The sequence below is a fragment of the Arachis ipaensis genome, chromosome B10 (assembly GCF_059453495.1).
Source record: "Arachis ipaensis isolate K30076 ecotype BB chromosome B10, ASM5945349v1, whole genome shotgun sequence".
In the NCBI taxonomy this organism is placed as follows: domain Eukaryota; kingdom Viridiplantae; phylum Streptophyta; class Magnoliopsida; order Fabales; family Fabaceae; genus Arachis; species Arachis ipaensis.
Window position 1 is genome coordinate 48,588,380 of NC_142435.1, and position 21,441 is coordinate 48,609,820.

The 21,441-nt window shown below is 36.6% G+C and overlaps 1 protein-coding gene across 6 annotated transcripts; it reads left to right on the top strand.

Moving 5' to 3' along the window:
* Positions 1-2,982: 2,982 nt before the first annotated feature.
* Positions 2,983-7,016, top strand: LOC107621598 (ABC transporter G family member 1-like). Of its 6 annotated transcripts, XM_088508276.1 has the most exons (12): positions 2,983-3,031; positions 3,153-3,241; positions 3,687-3,748; positions 4,013-4,129; positions 4,240-4,525; positions 4,623-4,709; positions 4,806-4,843; positions 4,930-5,082; positions 5,179-5,273; positions 5,594-5,693; positions 5,892-6,083; positions 6,480-7,016. In XM_088508276.1, the coding sequence occupies exons 5-8, from the start codon at positions 4,364-4,366 to the stop codon at positions 4,985-4,987; spliced, it is 345 nt and encodes a 114-aa protein (XP_088364402.1). In that variant the 5' UTR covers positions 2,983-3,031; positions 3,153-3,241; positions 3,687-3,748; positions 4,013-4,129; positions 4,240-4,363; the 3' UTR covers positions 4,988-5,082; positions 5,179-5,273; positions 5,594-5,693; positions 5,892-6,083; positions 6,480-7,016. The 6 variants fall into 6 exon arrangements, with proteins under 6 accessions (XP_088364402.1, XP_088364412.1, XP_088364408.1 ...); XM_088508282.1 differs by lacking the exon at positions 3,687-3,748 and having other exon boundaries at positions 2,991-3,031; XM_088508286.1 differs by lacking the exons at positions 3,687-3,748; positions 4,013-4,129.
* The last annotated feature ends 14,425 nt before the right edge of the window (positions 7,017-21,441 follow it).

Below are 21,441 nucleotides of genomic sequence, written 5' to 3' on the forward strand. Positions count from 1 at the left end.
CTATAACTGTGTTTGTTAAATAAATATAAATATATAAATATTATATATTACATTATTTTGATGTGATCGTTACTATTGATCATTTTTTTAATATTAATTTTTTATTATTTGTCATTAGTCTTACATGACATTATTTTTTATTATTTTTAAATATTTATAATTGAATTCATAATCTTGTTTGTTAAATATAAATATGAATATATAAATATTATATATTACATTATATATTATATTGTAGGATGAAAATAGAATATTAAAAAAATATATTATTATTATTATTATTATTATTATTATTATTATTTTCACCATTAAATTTATTTTATTAAAAATTTATTTTTATAGCTAAAAAAGTCAAAATTTTTAATGTTAACTTTATAACTTCATATATTGTATGATTGTGTTGTATGATTAAAGAATAAATTGTTGTGTATGTATAAATTTGTATGTAAAACTAAATAATATTACTCAGATATAAAATAAACCATATATAGTAATATTAATTTGATTAATTTTGTTACAATATATAGTAATAATAATAATACTCAATGATAGAATACCAACTAATTATGTTATTATGATTTCTGTTACTTGTGTCAGTTCTATTGTCATGCGCTTTCATTCTTGTATTTTTCAAAAGTAAAATATAATTATTTAGAACAAATTGAATTCATAAAAAAGAAAATTAGTTATCATGTTAAAATTGACGATGGGTGATAGCTCCGGTTATTTGTCTAATTATAGTCAATCGGGCTAGCCCTTAGTTAATTGGTAGAGGAATGCTAGGGGGCCAGCAATTTTTAAAATTTATAGCCATCAAATAGCCATCAATGAGACTTTTAATGGTGTGAGATTAATGTGAGATTTCATCAAATAGCTCACTTTTCTTTGATGGTTACATGCTGGCCAGAATTTGATAAAATTGCTGGCCCTCTAGACTTTTCCTAATTGGTACCTCCACCTGTGTTTGGCATTGGAGTTAGAATCGGAGTTGTATCAGTTGATATGGCAACTTGTTTTCCTTGTCGAATCATCTCTCGATAAGTTGCACGTCTTTTAGCTAGGTGTTGCTGTTTTTATTCTTGGGTCATGTTTTGTCTTCTTCGCCTAGTATATTCTATCTAAGTGGGTCAACATTGACGTGATTGTTGATTTCGTGAAGTTTTTATTTCTATTTGTCAGAAAGATAGCAAGATGCAGAGAAGAAAAACGTTTGCAGGACCAAGATTGAGAGTGAAAAAGTAATTTAATTCTCTTGGGATTAAGTATGACTGAAGGTGAAAGTGAGTCGGTTTTTAAATTAAATACGTAGTAGTAGTTCTTTTTATTAAAAATAAATCAGCTTTAAGATATGTCGTGGGATTGAAAGTGAATACTTTGATACTCTATTTTGGGGTAATTTTTTGATAAAAAAAAGATAGAATCAAAAGATAAAAAAGATGGAGGACATAGTAACAATTTGTTGTATTGAATTTAGTGTTTAACAAAAAGTTTGTTATATTGAATCCAGTGTTTAACAAAAAAGAAACAAGGTAAAATAGGAAGAAGGAATTGGATACCAAACTCTCCTATCCACATTATATATTGGTATAGCCCATTATATATTGGTATAGATTTGATTAAGGACTACTCTTTTAAATGTAATTTTTTTTAAAGATAAACAATAGATATAAGAAATATGTAAACCATGTATTGTAATTTAATTAATTTTTTTAAGAATGCCAACAAATTATGTTATTATGATGTCTGTTACTTGGACCAACTCTATTATCATGGCTTCCTTTTCTAGATTTCTCAAAGCGTAGAATATAGATATTAAGCAAAAATTAAATTTATAGCCAAAAAAATAAATTATCATAATACATGTTAAGTTTTTGTTTTACCTGAAATAAAATTAATTAGTTTTAAACTTCTATCAAGGGGGTAAAGCCAATTTTTTTTATTAAAAAAAAGAATTGAGTACGTAATGGCCATTTTTTTATTAAAAGTGAATCAGTTTTTAAATTCTGTCGTGGGTAAACCCATTTTTTAATAAAAGGGAAACATGGGTAAAATAGGAAGAAGAAATTGGATACCAAATTTCTGTATTCTCGTTATATATTGGTATAGATAAAAATATCTACACATAAAGTTAACATTATAATAAAAAATATAAAATTAAGTATGTTGAGTAATATTTTTATAGTTACAAATAATAAATACAAGCATTTTAATATAAGCATTCAATTATTTATAAAACATCTACACAGAGAGTTAACATTATAATAAAATATAAAATTAAGCATTTTGAGTAATATTTTTTATAGTTACACGTAATATAGAATCGAACTCCACTAGGAAGACAATGAGGAATCTTGACAATGTGTACAATGGGCTGATTTATTGGCCTAATAAGTGGATATCTTATATGTAACACCCTCACTACTAGAAAACTAGTTATTACAGACGGATATTTTCGACGGATTTTATCCCACGGAAATACAGACAGAATTTCAAAGGGATTTTTTGTCGGAAAACAAAAAAAATGAATTAGCATAAATTACAGACAGAAAAAAAATTCGTCGATAATTCTGTCGAAAAAATTAATTTATTTTTGTCAAAAATAATTATAGATAGAAAATCTGTCTGTAATTAAATAAACAGAATATTGTGATTTTATAAAATTATTACAAACAGAAAATCTGTCAGTAATTTAAAATAATCCCTCGGAAATATTAAAATAAAGGATTGGTTATTGTTACTCTCAATCCCTCATTTCACTTTTTTTTACGTTTTTCTTGGATTACTGCCATGGCTTCTCTCTCTCCATCGAAGATTTGACGTCCTCCACTGTCGCGCCACCGCCGCCGCTCGCGTCGCACAAGCTCCCTCCACAACCGCTCTCATCGCGTTTGCTCCCTTCATCACCATTGTCGCACGAGCTCTCTCCGTCGTGCTCTTGTCTTACGAGCTCCCTCTGCCGCCGCTCTCGACGCTGCTTCTTCTCTCCTCGCCAGAGGTTTGTCATCGTCTCTTCTCATCACTGTTAGTTCAGGTAGGCCTTCGCCTCCTTCTCATCCCTAACCCTAACCCTTCCATTGTGACTCTGTTCTGATTTCATTATCCCTAGCCCTAGCCGTAGCGCTAACCCTGTCCTTTCCCTATTTTGCTTGAAGTTGAAAATCAAAGAATACGATCCAGGAGAGCTCTTATGTTTGCAAATCAGCTGTTGCTGCTGCAGAGAACTGAGTTTCTAAATTCTAAGGTATGAATTTTGTATGTTCCTGTAATTTGTGAAATCTGAAACATAAAAATTTCTCTGATTATGGTATAGAATGAAGTTTGTTTATGAATTATATATTTGAATTGCTAAGATTTTTTATCTGGAATTTGCATGTTCTTGTTCCTTCCAGTTCTTGTTATGACTTATGACTATTGATTTTGGCTCCTCCTTCCTGTTCTTGTCTGAATCTGCTGAATTGCTTTTTATCAAGTTTTTTAAATTTAGAGTTCTCTACTGAATAGTTATATTAGTTCTTTGCTGAATTGCTTTTTATCAAAATTTAGAGTACAAAATAATAGTAAAAAAGACGAAAATTAGTTTTTTGTGGACTCTTGAATGATATATGTTGCATTATTTATTTTAGCTTCTGATCATTTTTACCTATGCTTTGGCTGTAATTTTGATAGATTTTCTGATTTCCTTGCAGTGAAACATGATTGTGTGTTTCGTGCTGACTTGGATTTAAATGAAATAACCTATGTATTAGGGGTATAAGAAGCTTCCTCTCCCCACTTAGTGCTAAATATCATTATTGTTCAATGCATTTAAAGGATTTTTATTTTTATGGTTCCGTCTCTGAACTTTTGTTTCATATGTGCAAATATAATGCAGGGCCCCAATTTGAAGGATAAATGCATTGAACTATATTGCTATTCAGTGATTAATTAATTTATTGCAAATTGATATGAGGTTCTATATATAAAATTCTCTTCAAGTGCTAAATATCATTGTTATTCTTTTCTTTTTACTTAGTAAATATACGAAGTTTGTGTTAGAAGCCCTTGAACTGTAGGATACCATAAAGAACTATGAGAGCCGTGACTCCACAAGATGGTTTGCTCTTAAATCTACATGTTCTTATCTTTCCTGGTACTGATACTAATTTTATGATTTGAAGATACTACATATTTTTTGTTACAAATTCTATAGAGATTAGTTTTCTCACAATGATAACTACATGAAATATTGATTTATAACAGAATTTCTATGGTGGTGTATATTAAAGAAGCAACTACAAAGATTAGCTGCCGTTGTCTTTCATGGGAAAAACTATGCTATAGTGATCTCCCCAACTGACTTGACACTGCTGCCTCTTACTATGTCATGAAAAGAATTAAATCCCTTGATCATAAAGATGCCATTCAAAGGACAGTTATTGCATCAATCCATCAGCCTAGTGCTGAAGTTTTTCAATTCTTTGATAATCTCTGTTTGTCCTCTGCTGGCAAAACAGTTTACATTGGACCTGCTTCTGCTGCAATTCAGGTTAATATACAACTAAGAACCAACTAACTAACTAGTTCATATTTTCAATGCCCATCATTTCTATAATACTATCATAAGAACATCATCTTGTATGTAGTTTTTCGCTTCCAATGGTTTTCCTTGTCCTGCTCTTCAAAACCCCTCAGATCATATGCTAAAAAGTATAAACAAGGACTTCGATAAGGTAATAAGCTTTCCAATGCCTCTTTTCTTTTCTTTAACAATTCAGTTGTTCTAAATGAGATTTCCTCTGTCACTTGCATCTCTTTGGCTGCTAAAGTTGAAGAAACTCAAGTGCCTCTTCTCTTGGACCTTCAAGTACGTGTTTTTTTTTCTCCTTTATATCAGAAAACTCATCATGACGTTTCTAATAATGTGATTATTTGATCATGAATTATCATCAGGTTGAAGATGCAAAATATGTGTTTGAGTCAAAGACTATTCAGAGAATGGAGCTTCTGATTCTGTCCACCTTGAATTGGAAGATGCACCCTGTGACCCCCCACTCTCAGCGATTGAAGAATAGGTGGATTTGACACAGCACATGCTGTAGCTAGGTAATTTTGTTATCGGTTCTTTTTTTTTTCTTTTTGGCTAATGAAAAATATTTCATTGATTTGAATTTTAGTGTGCAAGTTTGATTTAATTTTCAGGGCATATGATCAAGCTGCGATCAAGTTCCGTGGCATTGATGCAGATATCAATTTCAACGTCAGCGATTATGATAAAGATATAAAGCAAAATATATGTAATTGATTGACCAAATCTATGCACGCCTTTGCCAGAAGATATCCACATTGCTTCTTTATTGTTCAAAATCTGTTTCTGCTTATATGCAATAAAATCAATTTATTTCATTGCCTTGGCTTTTATTTCTTCTCCTAAAGTTTTCTTCTATTTTGTGTTGACGTACTGTGTGAATGTGAATGGCTTAGTCTGTTTTAACTTTTTAGTTGATTCTCGTGCTTGCTCATATTTTTGGATTGTCTTAGTCGTGCCTTTCATCTGAGTCTCGTGCTTCTGTGTAAATATTTTTGCCTTGTTCATGTTGTTCTCAATCTTTGTCAGGTCCCACGAGGAAAAACGATCTGCTTATGCACCCCAATTCGGAGTGAGGTATGATGGAGTTTATAGAATAGAGAAATGCTGGCGTAAGAAGGGAATACAAGTAAGATACTAGGAAATCTTTGTAATTAATTAATTTAATAGAGAGATAGGCTTATGAAAGGTACATGTTGCCTTGGACTTTCCTATAAAGACTTTAACCATCTCTTAAACCACTTTGATTTGATGCCTTTGCAATTATTACTATGTATGAGATTCTTAAGTTGATATAATTTTGTTTCTTGCTTCATCAATTTTGCAGAGTTTGCTTGCCTCTTGTGTCGCAAGGTGTTGAGCGTCCCTGTGACAACTCCTTGTGGCCACAACCTTTTCTGGCAAAAGCTTTATCAAAAAGAGGGGAAGCGAAGGTGGGTGCACCTTGCGAGCACAGAAGAATGTTATGAAATGCCCTTCATGTTCAATTGACATAGTTGAATTTCTTCAGAACCCAGAGGTAGTACATCATGTCTCTTTCTAATTGTTTGAGCATATTGTTCGTGATGGTATTTGGGAAAGCTTGAATTTGGTTTTACTCCCAAAATATTTTAATTAGTAAGGTGGATGTTATTGCCATTGACTATCTGTTTTTGCTTCTTGTTTTATATTTGACACCAAATGTGGATAACTTCAAATCCAACTCTTAATTTGTTCTATTTTTTGTTAACCCAAAGTCACTGAAAAATCTTAGGCCTTCTTTGAAATGAGATTCAATGGAGAGTTGGCAAGTTTAATTAGGTGGTGTTCACATTTAGAAATAAATCTTCTAAAGAGGAGCATTCATAAATATGCAATTTACAGTTTGTATGTGATCTTGCGATTGTATTTCTGCTGTTTCTGGCCTTTGCAATAGGTTAACAGACACATGATAAGCGCGATAGAAACCCTCCTCCGTGAGGCTGGGATAGAAGAGAATTCTGAAGTGTCCAATGACAAAAATAATGAAAATATAGAGACTGTGAATGATGATGATGGGACAGAAGTTTCAAAGCATTGTGTCAGGTGAGAATGTCCTAGAGGAGATCAAGGACAATGATTTGAATCAGCCACACAAGCACAGAAAGGGTGCTGGTGATTCAGCTATTGTGAATAGTGAGGAGCAAATCGATGTGGCAATAGATTAGATTGGAGTCTACCATGGAGTGAAGAATCATGTAACTCAGATTAGATTGGAGAGTTTAAACTTTAAAGAGAGCATGAGGAAATAGTTTTAAAACTTAGGCTGAAAGTCCTGCCCTTCTTTGTTGTAGTTTAAAAGAAATTTTGGGGTATCTTTTTATTGAGATAGTGAAATATTGGATAATGGTGTTGAAAAATAACATCCATTTTATAGGTATTATGTAATGAATATTATGTTTATCTATGTGATTTTTGGCTTTTTTTTTTTCAATTTACAGTGTGTTTGATGGAGTAAATTTAGAAAACAAATCTAAAGTATTTATTTTGCAATAGAAAAATAAAAAAAAAATCTATTTTATCCTTAGAGACGGATTTACAGACGGATTTTCTGTCTATAATTAGAGTGTAAGATGATTCTCCAAAGTTCAAATTACAGACGGAAAATCTGTCGAAAAATCTGTCTGTAATTACATATGGATAATCTGTCAGAAAATCCGTCTGTAATTACAGACCAAAAATCCGTCTGTAATTATAGAGGGAAAATCCGTCGGAAAGTTTGTCGACTTCAGAAAATGGATGGAGAATTTACAGAGGAAAAATCCGTCGGTAACTGGTAAAAATCCGTCGGTAATTTTCCGACGGAATAAAAATCCGTCGGTAAATAATTTCAGACGGGGCTTTTACAGAGGGACAAAATCCGTCGGTAACCAAAAATATGTCTGTAATAAAGACCAAATCCGTCTGTAAATCTGTCTGCATTAATCCATTTTCTAGTTGTGCCTACCATACCGAGTCTTATGCTTAAGTCATAATTCAGAGATGGCAAGGTATTACGACCTCTAAAATAAAATTTAGTACGTATAGTAGTGTGAATAATGGTTATAACTAAGAGCCTTTGAAGAAAAAGGATAAAACAAAATCGTAGCTCGAAAGCGCAACACTCCGATCGATAATGTAACGAATAAAGAAAATGAGCTAACGTGAGATTATATATATATATATATATATATATATATACAAAGGAGTGCTAAAAATAGGAATGTCAAAACTCAAAATCCGGTTGCGAAGATAACCGGTCCGAGCATAGAAATATATACATGTAAATAAAATAAGAAACCCCAAAGGAAACCCAAAGGGACATAAATACAGAAACCTATTCTCCAAAACCTCCTCTAATTGAATTCATCATAGTTTGTATTATTTAGTAGAGATAAAAGTATCTAAGCAAAAGCATAAAATCAAAATAGAGTCCCGAGAAACAAATATCTTCGCTAATCCAGAAGTCTCCAGCATGCTTTAGCGAGAAGCCTTACGTCCTGCATTTGAAAACCACAAAATCCACATGGATGAGAACCAGAGGTTCCCATCATGGTAACGGTACCCACATATCTAACATGTAATGTCCTGGGAAAGCCGAAGGCAATCCTAGAACTTCCACCAGGTAATTCAAAGCTTATAAACAGACTAAACCATAAATGGCAACTGACTAAAGATCTTCAGTCTAACTAATACTTCCCTTTCCAATTCCTTCAGACCTCCCAACCACCAGCAGAAGTATAATATGGCAAATACAGTTATATCAGACAAGAGATATACAAGTAGGAAATAGATACGGCATTTAGACAATTAGCTAGTAATATGCAGTCAATTAGGCAATCTCAAACAATTCACATAATATGCATATGATGTATGCCTGTCCTAATGGCTGATGATATCATCTGTCAGTTATATAGCCAACCCGACAAGTCCTGGTAGCTAACCATTGGATTGTCCTTCTGTCGTGCATCTTCAACTCGAGTTATACTCAATATAATTCATAATTCATAATTCATATCTAACACCCTCACTGGTGTATATATTCACGGGGGCGAGCTCATCCGGGACTTTCACAGTGTCCGACCACACTTACGACATAGGGTCAGCAGAGTCTCGAGTCTCCACCTGGAGCATGTGGGGCTAGCCACTACTTTTTTTCAGGGAAACTCGTGTCTCAGATAATGGAAGTGCAACATTCACATTTCATTCAATAAACATATATGCAATCATACTCGGCCATAATTCAATTATGGCCCGCCATAACACGGCAATAACTCAGCCATCCGGCACATAGTTCAATCCAGAATCAGCCAATTTGTTAACAAATACAGCCTCTCGGCTCATGGCACATAAAGCACTTCCACCGCCATCCTCTATATCTCATACAATTATCTTTGATCATCATTGATCATTAGTTTTTCCCCTTTCTTCATTCACAAGTTGCCACATCCCCTAGCTTCTTTTCCATCGCTAGGAATGTCATAAAGAATTAAGACATAAGGGGTGAAATCGGAGGCTTAGAAGTATGAAATTTGACTTTTAAAACTCAAAATCAACTTTGGGATGAAAACAGGGTCACGCGTGCGCGTCGCCCACGCGCACGCGTGGAAAAGCTAAAAGTGCATCGACGCGTATGCGTCGCCGACGTGCACGCGTGGATGTAACAAAAGCCCAAGGGTGCCTACGCGTCAGCCATGCATACGCCTGGGTGCGTTTGTCTCCCACGCACAAAACTGGCATAATTCTCGCACAACTCTCGAGAATTTAGCTGGACATTTGGTGCAGCCATCGACGCGTATGCGTGGATGGTGCATTTTCAAAAACGACGCGTACGCGTCGGCCACACGTACACGTGGGGGTTCGTTCTGCCAAAAATTTTACTAAGTTAAAAGCTGCAGAATTACACAGTTTCAAATCCCAATCTTCCGATGGGCATAACTTCTCCGTTTCAAATCATTTTTTGCCCGTTCTTCAAACGGCATAAACATCCTGGATCCAATGTCATTTCTAAACAAGTTTGGCACAAAACGGGGATCCGGAGTTCAAGTTATGCTCCACCAAAGTATGTCCAAAAACCATATTTTCTTACTAAACCACAAAGTGCCATTTTCAAAACAAACCAATTTCAACCCTTTTTTGAAATCAACCAAAACATACCAATTTCAACCCTTTTTGAAATCAAACCAAAACATACCAAAAATTAACCTCAAGCCTCCTCAACTCATACATTGGCATTTTTATCAAATTCACAAAACACCATCCTTTCATTTTAACCCACTTCACTCAATTGGCTCAATCTCAAGCACATTTTCATGTCATATACTCTTTCTCAAACCAATTTCCAACAACACCATTTCCAATCAACCATCATTACACATAATCAATATCATACTCACCATCAACATTGTTTCACCCACAATTCAACCTCAATCAATCATCAAGCATATATCACAACGTGCATATCTCTCATGCATCATACCATCAAGGCATCAATAAGCATAATCACATATATGACCACATAATATATCTCAATCATTCAACAACATCAACAATTTAATGCCTATCCTAGGGCCTCTAGCCTAACTTTTCACACCACATTACATTTTAGATACAGGAAACTGAGACCATACCTTAGCCGATTTTCCCCGCTCAACCGGAGCACTTCCAAATTACTTTTCCATAAGCTCTCAAGGTCTCAACACCTCCAAGCACAGATTTTTGCACACCAAGGCCCTTTCTCAAGCTTTCCAAAATCTCAATCAATCTCCAATATTCACATACACACTATCTAAGCCACAATTATCATACCCAAACACAACATCTCAATACACAAACATCATAGAACAACAAATTATACTAGGGTTGAGAATCTTACTATACCCAGGGCTCAGGAAGACAAGATTAACCTTCTCCTTCAAGAGAGTTGGGTCCTATAACATCAAAGAGCCCAAAATCTCAACACTTTTCTCCAAGAAATTCGAAATTAAGGGATGAATAATTGAACCAAAATCGTAGCTTAACTTAAGAATAAGGTAGTGGGTTTTGTAGAGCTCTTCACGGTGAACGCGTGGCCAGAAACGGTGTGACAATCGGAGCTCTAGATCAAAAGTTATGGTGGTTTGAAGATCAATCAAGGGTTAGAACTTGAGAGAGTGTTCTTCCCCCTTTCCCCTTCATTTTCAACGTGAATGAGTGCTTAGTGAGGAGAGAGAGTGCAGAAAATTAGGATTTTGGTTTAGTTAGATTAGGTCAAGGGCCCAATATGGGTCCGGTTGGCCCGATTTGGCCCGTTTGGTCCAATCTTGGTCCGATTTCTATAAAATTGGTATCGAAATTCTCGTCTCAATCTCCTGTATCATATTAAGCCATAAAAATCACATTTTTGGCTTTCTAGAATAAATTCTCATTTATGGATTAAATAGTCATTAATTAACCAGGTTTTACATTATACTCTTTTTCATAGCATTTTCTAGTTGTTTTTAGTTATATTTTATTAAGTTTTAGTATGTTTTAGTTCAAAATTCATCTTTTGGATCCTACTTTGACTTTTCGTGTTATTTCTATGTTTTAGGTGATTTTTGGACAAGTTTGGTAGAATCTTGACCAGGGACGAAGAAAGCATAGTAAATGTTGTCAATCCTGACCTTTGTGCATTCCAAAGAGCATATCTTGAGCTAAAGAGGTCTAATTGGTGCGGTCTCAATGGAGTTGGAAAGCTAACTTCTAGAGCTTTCCAACAATATATGATCGTCTATACCTCTCTTCCAGAATCATGCCAAAAACTGGCATTGAACATTCACATCTGGAGTTCAACACCCAAGAAGGACCAGCCTCCAGCATTGAACGCCCAAAACTGGCCTTCAATGCCAGCTAGGGAGCAGAGGGCAGCAAGTTCACCACCTAGTGGGCGTTCAATGCCCATTCTCCAAGTTGAACGACAAGCCTTGACCGAAGTACACAACCAAAGTGGGCCCAAAGTGGATTTTAGCACTCCTTAGCTTATCCAGTCTTATCTTTGTACTTTTTGAATTTAAAATTAACATCTTTTAGGGTTAGTATTTACTATTTAAAGAGGAGATCACTTAGGTTATAAACATACACCATCAGAAAGATCTTCGTTGTTTTTCTGTAAAGTTATGAGCAACTAAACCTCCTAGCTCAAGGTTAGGAGCTCTTCTTATTCCCATGATTAATATTATTACTTTTTCTATTTTAATATATATTTGATTCCATTCTATTATGTATTATCGTTCTTCTTCTAAATGAATCTGGGGTGGAACGAAAGTATGACCCCTTATTCTACATAAGTTCTTTCGAGTCCCTGACCGGATAGTATTGACCTACAGTTTGAGAATACATCACCTAAACTGCAAATTGCCTAGGCTAATTAGATATGTGACATAAAATCTAGTTAGCTTTAGGTGATTGAAGATTTTGTGGTGCTAAGGCTAGAATACAGAGCTTCATTCTCCGATCCAAATGATCTGACCTTGTCTGTGGAATTTTAAGTAGGATCAAGAGAGATTGAATTACGTGAGCTTCATCCTCGTTCAGATTAGATGACCACTGATCTATTGTTTGATGTGGATTAGAGGAGATTAATTGACCACTGACCCTGGCGTTAATCACTTACAGCTTTGCCATAGAATGAATCATTCATTGTTAATATAGTCATAAAGCCTTGACTGATTTCTCATTATTGTTTCTACACCAATTTCGTACTGATCTCTTTATTATTTTGTTTTATGCGCTTACAACAACAACTCTCTTTTCTATTTGCCTGATTAAGTTCTACAAGACAACTATTGCTTGCTCAATCCAATAATCTTCGTGGGATCGACCCTCATTCACTTGAGGTATTACTTGGACGACCCGGTGCACTTGCCGGTAAAGTTGTGCGAGTTCAAATTTCGCACACCAAGTTTTTGGCACAATTGCCAGGGATTGTTCGAGATTGACAAACTACCAGTTGTCTTGTTGCTTAGATCATGTACATTTAGTATTTTTTCTTTTAATTCTGTTTCTTATTTCTTTTCTTAAAATTTTTCAAAAAATCGTCTGAGTCATCATTCATTTTCTTTTGAATTTTGTGTCAAAGTCTTTAAGTTTGGTGTTTCTTGGTAGTCTTAGTCAATCATTTTTCTTTCTATTGATTTTCAAAAATTCTTATTTGCTTTCTTGAACTTTTGATTTCTATCTTGTTTTACCTTCTATTTCTTTCTTTGTGTTCGAATCTTTTTGTGTTTTTTACTTGTTTGATTTCAAAATTTTTTATTTTAGTCTTCTTTTAGTATTTTTCCTTTAAATTTTTAAAACTAATCTTGCTTATCTTTCCCTTTTTAATTTTCAAATTTTTTGTTATCATATTTTGATTTAATTTCAAATTTTTAAGTTTGGTGTCTTTTTAGAGTCTTTCTTTTCTTTTTAAATTTTCAAAAAAAAAACTTTTCTTTTAAATTTTCAAAAATTTTGAATCTTTTTCTTTCTTGATTTCAAAATTTTAAGCTTGGAGTACCATTAGTAATCTTGTTGTTTAAATTTAATTTTCTTGTTTATCTTTTCTTCTTTGATCTTTATCATATCTTTTTCTTTAATTTTCAAAATGTTGTTACCTTATCTTTATTTTAATTTCAAATTTTAAAAGTTTAGTATTTTGTTAGTTTCTCTTTCTTTCAAATTTTAATTTCATGATCCTCATTTGACTTTCTCTTTTTAAATTTAAAAACAAATTCAAAATCAAATCTTCTATCTTTATTTTCAGATCTTTTTAGTTAATTGTTTGTTTTAATTTTAAAAGTTTGGTGTCTCTTTAATTCTTCTTTCTCTTTCTCCTTTTTCGAAAATCTTTAACTTCTTTCTCTTTTTTTATTTTCAAAAATTTTTAGCTTAAGGACACCTCTATTTTCGAATATTCTTTACTTTATCTCATTTGACTTCTTTAATACAATTTCTCATAGGGAGTCCTCTATACTCTGACATATTCTTTACTTTATCTCATTTGACTTCTTTACTACAGCTTTTCATAGGGAGTCCTCTATACACTGACATAGAGACTCCTTTCTTTTCCTCTTCTTGGTTTCTTTCTTCTTGTTTATGAGCAAAAATAAGGATAGAGAAGCCCTTCTTGACCCCGACCCTGAACCTGAGAGATTTTTAAAGAGGCGTTTGCAACAAGCCTAAGCCAGCAGAACTAAAGGGAATCTTACAGAAGCTCTTGAGCAAGAAGTTAAAGATGCAACCATGGCACCCAATCCAGACAATGGAGGAGACGCAAGGAAGGTCCTTGGCTCTTATACTGCACCCACATCTGACTTCTATGGCGCAACATCTCCATACCTGTCGTTGGTGCAAACAACTTTGAGATAAAGCCTCAACTGGTCACTCTGGTACAACAAAATTGTCATTTTCATGGACTTCCGCAGGAGGACCCCAACAAATTCATCTCTAATTTCCAGCAAATCTGTGACACTGTCAAGACTAATGGAGTAAACACAGAGGTCTATAAGCTCATGTCTTCCTCTTTGTTGTAAGGGATAGAGCAAGCCTATGGCTGGATTCTCAACCTAAGGAGAGCCTGGACACATGGGAGAAGGTGTTCAACGGATTTTTGACCAAGTTCTTTCCATCTCAGAAGCTAAGTAAGCTTAGGGTGGAAGTCCATACTTTCAAACAGAAAGAGGTAGAGTCCCTATATGAAGCTTGGAAGAGGAACAAGCAACTGATCAGAAAGATGCCCTCCTAACATGATCTCAGAGTGGACCATGTTAGAGATCTTCTATGATGGCCTCTCTGAAATATCCAAGATGTCATTAGATCACTCTACCAGTGGCTCACTCTACATGAAGAAGATGCATGAGGAGGCACAAAAACTCAAAGACATGGTTGCCAAAAACCAGTATATGTACACTTTTGAGAGGAACTCTGTGACCAATGGGGTGACTCAGAAAAGAGGAGTCATGGAGGTGGACATTTTGGATGTCACCTTAGCTCAAAACAAGCCCATGTCTCAGCAGATCAGCATGATCTCTCAGCACTTGAGTAGAGTGCGGAGCTCAACTGTGAACTCTCAAGAAGCAACCTATGAGAGAGACGCTGATGACAATTTGTGGACTACCATGGAGGAGGTAAACTACATGGGAAACTCTTTCAAAAACTTCAGTAACAATCCCTATTCGAATACCTTTAATCAGGGATGGAGGAATCACCCCAACTTCGGGTGGAAAGACCAGCAGAGGCCTCAACAAGGTTTTAACAACAATCAGGGTAGAATGAACCAAAACTGGCTCAACAACAGACCATTTCAACCCTCTAAGCAGCAGATGGAGACTCCCATACAGAGCCTCTCTAACCTGGCTAATATTATCTCTAACTTCTCCAAGACCACTCGAAGTTTTATGGCAGAAACTAGGTCTTCCATTCAGAATTTGGAGATACAGATAGGACAGTTGAGCAAGAGGATACCCGAGATTCCCTCCAACACTCTTCAAAGCAAAACTGAGGTAAACCCAAGGGAAGATTGCAAGGCCCTTACTATGGAAGCTAAGGCCGAACCCAAGGAGGAGCTTGCTACTGAGGAACTGAAGGAGATCAAGGCTTACAAGGAGACTGGGAGTGTCACCATGTACGTCCCCTTGAAGATGGAGGAGCCTGAAGAACAACATGCTCCAAACATGCAACAGGAGCCTGAGGATGAGCAACTTGCTCAGTTTTTGGCCGTTCTCAGGAAGCTACAAGTCAATATCTCTTTTGCAGAGGTGTTGGAGAAGCAACCCCCCTCTATGGCCTATTTGAAAAATGCCATCTCATAAAAGAAGGCATTGAGGGGAGATGAGACTGTGATACTGACCAAGGAATACAGTGCCTTGGTCCAAAAGAAGCTACCTCCGAAGATGCCAGATCACAGAAGCTTCCTAATTCTCTGCACTATAGGGACCATCACCCTTGAGAAGGCATTGTGCGACCTTGGCTCAAGCATTAATCTTATGCCTCTCTCTGTAATGACGAAGCTAGGGATCTAAGAGGTACAACCCACTAGAATCTCACTGAAGATGGCAGATAAGTCCCTGAAACAGGCATATGGCATTGTCGAAAATGTCCTTGTAAATGTTGAAGACTACCTCCATGCAGACTTCGTGATACTTGACACTGGAGAAGACAAGGACAATTCCATCATCCTTGGAAGGTCCTTCCTAGCTACCGCGAAGGCCTTAATCAATGTGGAAAAAGGAGAGCTGATTCTGAGACTATAGGAAGATCACGTCCTGTTTAAGATCTCCAACCCTCAGTCTCTCTCTGATAAAGGAGGTACCACTGTGTAACACTTAGTGTTTTAGCCCTCTCTCTAAGTACAGAGCCTTATAGAGCCCTCAGACATCAAACATAAGTGTGGTGTTGGGCATCTATTACCAACCACGAAGTAAGGAAGCACCAAGAAGAAGGTACCTAAGGGCTGGCAGAACAAGAAGATTCCAACTGAAGACTTCTCACCTAGCATGCAAGTTGTCTTCACTAGAAGTCCAGTCATTTCGCATACTGTGAACAAGATCCTGTCTCTGGAGCATGTCAAACTTATCCATGAGAGCACAGAAAGAAAGTTTACCATGAGGGGTGAAGATCTGAGCCTTTATGAACCTCTGTAAAAGAGCTTTCCGTCAAGCTAATGACGGTAAAGAAGCGTTTGTTGGGTGGCAACCCAACCATATGTATAGTATCCCTATTTTCCTTCTTTTCGTTCGTTTTAGTTTGATTTCATATTATTGTATGTTCTATTAATTTCCATAGTTTTCCCTTACTTTTTAACGTTTGTGATCATGTGTAGCACCTAGAACAGAAGCAGAAACACTTCGGAGTGAAAACAAAAGACCACGAAGATATCCTTTACTAGGGAAGGAGAGCTGGGCATTCAACGCCCATACAGGAGCAGCTCTGGACCATTTTTGGTCCCCTTTGGGCATTCAACGCCCATTCTTGGCGTTGAACGGCCCATCATTAAAAAAAAAGTGTGCCTACTTGGCGTTGAACGCCCAAACCTGGCGTTGAACGCCCAGGAGGAGGCAGGGAACTCATATATCGAAGCTTAAAGCCATTGGGTCCCACCCAATGGCCACCTACCCCACCTATCATTCACTCCTTCCTCTCTCTTTCCTCTAACACCCAATATTCCATCCACATTCATCCATCACATCCCAATCACCTTTCCCTCTTCCCGATACACACTCATAAATCCCATCAACTTTTTCCACCAACCCCACCCACTTCAAATTCAAACTTCCCCCTCCCCTATCTTTCCCTCCCATATGACCGAACCACAAACCCCCCACCCACTATAAATGCCTCCTCATTCCATCCCTCAAACACACACTTTACATACTCTTCACCTCTTCCATCATACACTTCCCTTATTCCTTCCCCATCCCCACAAGGTGGAAGCCCCTTTACTCTCTCCTCTTTATCTTTTTTTTCTTCCTTCTTCTATAATTTTCTTTTTCTTTTGTTACTATTTACTCGAGGATGAGCAAGTTCTTAAGTTTGGTGTTGGAAAGCTTTGCTTTTTGCTTTATATTCGTAATCTCCATGGCACCAAAAACTGGAGAATTCTCAAGGAAGAGATAAGAAAAAGCCCCCGCTTCCACCTCTGAACCTTGTGAAACATGAAAATTTCTCACCAAAGCACATCAAGACTACTTCTATAACATGGTGAGGCATCAAAAGGTGATTTCGGAGGTTCCTTTTAGGCTCAAGGAAGATGAGTATCTGGAGATCCAAAAAGAAATTTGGAGAAGAGATTGGGAAATTCTGGCCCATCCCATTTCAGTAGTTGGAACATTAATGGTGTAACAATTTTTTGCCAATGCCTGGGTCACCAAGAACCACGACACTAGTGTAAACCCGGAGCCCAAAAACTAGCACACCATGGTCAGAGAACAAATCCTAGATTTTAGCCTGGAAAGTGTGAGATTGGCGCTGCAGTTGCCTCGGATGCAAGGTGACCCACATTCTTACACTCGAAGGGTTAACTCTGAGCAAAGGCTAGAGCAAGTGCTTGTGGATATCTGTGTGGAAGGAGCTCAATGAAGGAGGGACGCACAGGACAAGCCCTACCAAATAGGTAGGCTTAACCTCAAGCCTGTCTCTAGAGGATGGTTGAAGCATATCCAACACTCCATCATCCCCACAAGTAACCGATCTGAGGTTACCATTGACAGAGAAGTGATGATTCATTGCATCATGCTCGGAAATAAGGTGAAGCTACACGAGGTGATTCCTCAAGAGATCTACAAGTTAGCGGAGAAGGCCTCCACCCAAGCAAGGCTAGCATTCCCTCACCTCATTTATCCCCTATGCAATTCAGCTGTAGTTTGCATAGGAGAAGATACCCTCATTGAGGAGGATAAACCCATCACAAGAAGGAGGATGGAGCATGTTAGGGAGCCTGCACACGGACCACAGCACGAGCCTATTCAGCCACCTCCACTAGAGATCCCAAAAGTGCCTCAAGGAATGTACTTTCCTCTCTGAGACTATTGGGACCAATTGACTACATCTCTAGGGGAGCTGACTTCATTTGTGGATCAGATAAGGATAGAGCATCAAGATCAATCAGCCATCCCCTATCAGATAATAAAACATCAGAAGAGCATGAGGGAGGAGCAGCTGAGACAGGGGCGAGACATCAAAGAGCTCAAATGCTCCAGAGGATTCTCCGGAGGGAGCAGTAGCCGTCGTCACTAAGGTGGTTTAGTTTCATCCTCCCTTCATTTGTTTTATTTCTATTTTCTTTGTACTTTTTCTCATTATCTGTTTTCTATTCTAGTGCGTGATCAAATTTAGTATTTCTTTCCTTTCTAGTATTATTTTCTTTTCTTTTTTCTTGTTATAATATTTCTTATGTATCACTCATCAAGCTTAAAAGAAAATTTATTGAAAAGAGAAGCAGTTAATTACATAAGGTTTCGAGTTATCTCATGATTTATTCTATTTGCTTGGATGTGGTAGCCTTATCTTTATTTTCTAAATGTATGAATTAACTGAACATAATTGATATTGAAGTTAAGCATGTTGGCTCTTGAAGAGAAATGAATTTTGAAATGACTCTCTGAAAAATAAAAAAGATTGATTCTTGAAGCAACAAAAATAGTAGAAAAAGAAGAAAAAAAAAGAAAAAGAAAAATAAAAAGAAAAAGAAAAGAACAAGGATCCAAGGCTTTGAGCATCAATGGTTAGGAGGGTCAAAAATTAGCTTAAAAAGCTCAAATGAGTTGCTATCCCTAACTAAATTCTTGTGGTGTGAAGGTGTCAAGAAAATCTTGAGACTGAGCATTTAAAGTCGTGATCTAATGCAATTAAGAGTGCGCTTAAGAACTCAGGGCACCACTGTTTGGGAATTTAAGCAAAGCCAAATTTGAACCCAAAGGGTTCCCCTAGTTAAGTGCTTGTGGCGTTTATGTATCTGGTGGTAATACTTGAAAACAAAACGCTTAGAGTCACGACTAGGCTCAAAAGGTGCAAAGCACCAAAAGAAAAAGCTGTGGTAAAGAATTTAGAAAAACTAAAAGAAAAGAATCAATAATATCATCCGGATTCTAGTTCCAAAGGATGCCAATATTCCTGAGCTTCAAAAGAAAGTGAGATGCCAAGGCTGTTGAGAAATAAAGAGTTAATAGCCACATTCAGTAATTAGAACTGAGCTTCATTGACAACTCTAAGACCTGATGTATTTTTCCCTTCCAATTAGTCCTATCTTGCTTTTGGTTGCTTGAAGACAAGCAACAATTTAAGTTTGGTGTTGGGATAAGTGGATATCTTATACCCGTTTTCATAGCATTTTCTAGTTATTTTTAGTTATATTTTATTTCTATGATTTTAGGTGATTTTCAGGCAAGTTTGGCAGAATCTTGATTAGGGACGAAGAAAGAATAGTAGATGCTGTCAATCCTGACCTCCGTGCATTCCAAAGCACATATCTTGAGCTACAAAAGTCCATTTGGTGCGGTCTTAACAGCGTTGGAAAGCTAACTTCCATAGCGGTCCAGCAATATATGATAGTCTACAATTCTCTTCCAGAATCATGCCCAAAACTGGCATTGAACGTCCACATTTGGAGTTCAATGCCTAAGAAGGACCAGCCTCCAGTGTTAAAACGCCCAAAACTGGCGTTCAACGCCAGCTAGGGAGAAGAGGGCAGCGATTTCACCTCCTAATGGGTGTTCAACGCCCATTCTCCAAGTTGAACGCCAAGCCTTGACCGAAGCACACAACCAAAGTGGGCCCAAAGTGGATTTTAGCACTCCTTAGCTTATCCAGTCTTATCTTTGTACTTTTTGAATTTAAAATTAACATCTTTTAGGGTTAGTATTTACTATTTAAATAGAAGATCACTCAGGTTATAGACATACACCATTAGATAGATCTTTGTTGTTTTTCTGTAAAGTTATGGGCAACTAAACCTCCTAGGTTAAGGTTAGGAGCTCTGCTGTTGTTCCCATGGATTAATATTATTATTTTTTCTATTTTAATATATGTTTGATTCCATTATATGATGTATTTTCATTCTTTGTCTAAATGAATTTGGGGTGAAACGGAAGTATGACTCCTTATTCTACATGAGTTCTTGTGAGTCCCTGACCGGATAATATTGAGCTACAGCTTGAGAATACATCACCTAAACTGCAAATTGCCTGCGCTAATTAGATATGTGACATAAAATCTGGTTAGCTTTGGGTGATTGAAGTTTCTGTGGCGCTAAGGCTAGAATACAGAGCTTCATTCTCCGATCCGAAAGATCTGACTTTGTCTATGGCATTTTAAGTCAGATCAAGAGAGATTGAATTGCGTGGCTTCATCCGTGTTCAGATTAGATGACCACTGACCCTGTCATTTAATGTGGATTAGAGGAGATTAATTGACCACTGACCCTGGCGTTAATCACTTATAGATTTACAATAGAATGAATCATTCGTTGTTAATATAGTCAGTAAGAAGTACTAATTCGGAAAGATAAGCATCTCCAAAACCTTAACTGATTTCTCATTATTGTTTCTACACCAATTTTGTACTGCTCTCTTTGTTATTTTGTTTTATTCACTTACAACAACAACTTTCTTTTCTATTTTCCTGACTAAGTTCTACAAGACAACTATTACTTGCTCAATCCAACAATCCTCGTGGGATCGACCCTCACTCACCTGAGGTATTACTTGGATGACCCGGTGCACTTACCGGTGAGGTTGTGCGAGTGCAAATTTCGCTCACCATGGACCACGGTAGATTAAAAAGTAAAAAACACCTCCTAAACTCTAATAACAAAAAACTTTTACCCCCCACTTTCAAATTTTAACCATTTCCTACACACTACCGAACCCCCCAAAATATATGACAAAATAACCATCAATTTCAAATTTCAAATCTCCCAATTTTAAATTTCAATTTTTCACAATGTGACCTCCCGCAACCCCACAGTCGCACCCATGCCTTCCCCACCCATGCTTTACTCTCACGTACCCATTGATGGATGTTCAGTTTAATATGTTGGCAGATGGTTACTGTAATTCTTACGAGGATGATTAGTTTATGTATATATAATTAACAAATGTTGGATATTCATTTCATTAGAATGCCGGATGGTTATTTTAATAGCTATTTGGATGATTGTTTGTTGGGTTTGGATCTATCTCACATTTTTCAGAAGCGACCTTCTCCTACCTTAACGATGCTAGCGAGGTTCAAACCACCACCATCTCCGACCTAACGAAGGGCAAAAATACCATCCTCTTCGCTGTCCCGGGGGCTTTCACACCAACCTGCTTGTAGAAGCACGTTCTGGGATTCGTGGATAAGTCAGCAGAACTGAAGACGAAAGGCGTGGACACAATCACATGTAT

What these genes read in the sequence shown, in the direction of transcription:
- LOC107621598 (XM_088508276.1), top strand. Translation starts at nt 4,364, where the DNA reads ATGAAAAGAATTAAATCCCTTGATCATAAAGATGCCATTCAAAGGACA. An exon ending in CTGCTTCTGCTGCAATTCAG is followed by an intron (nt 4,526 to 4,622) that starts GTTAATATACAA and finishes TCTTGTATGTAG; the next exon opens with TTTTTCGCTTCCAATGGTTT. An exon ending in TAAACAAGGACTTCGATAAG is followed by an intron (nt 4,710 to 4,805) that starts GTAATAAGCTTT and finishes TGGCTGCTAAAG; the next exon opens with TTGAAGAAACTCAAGTGCCT.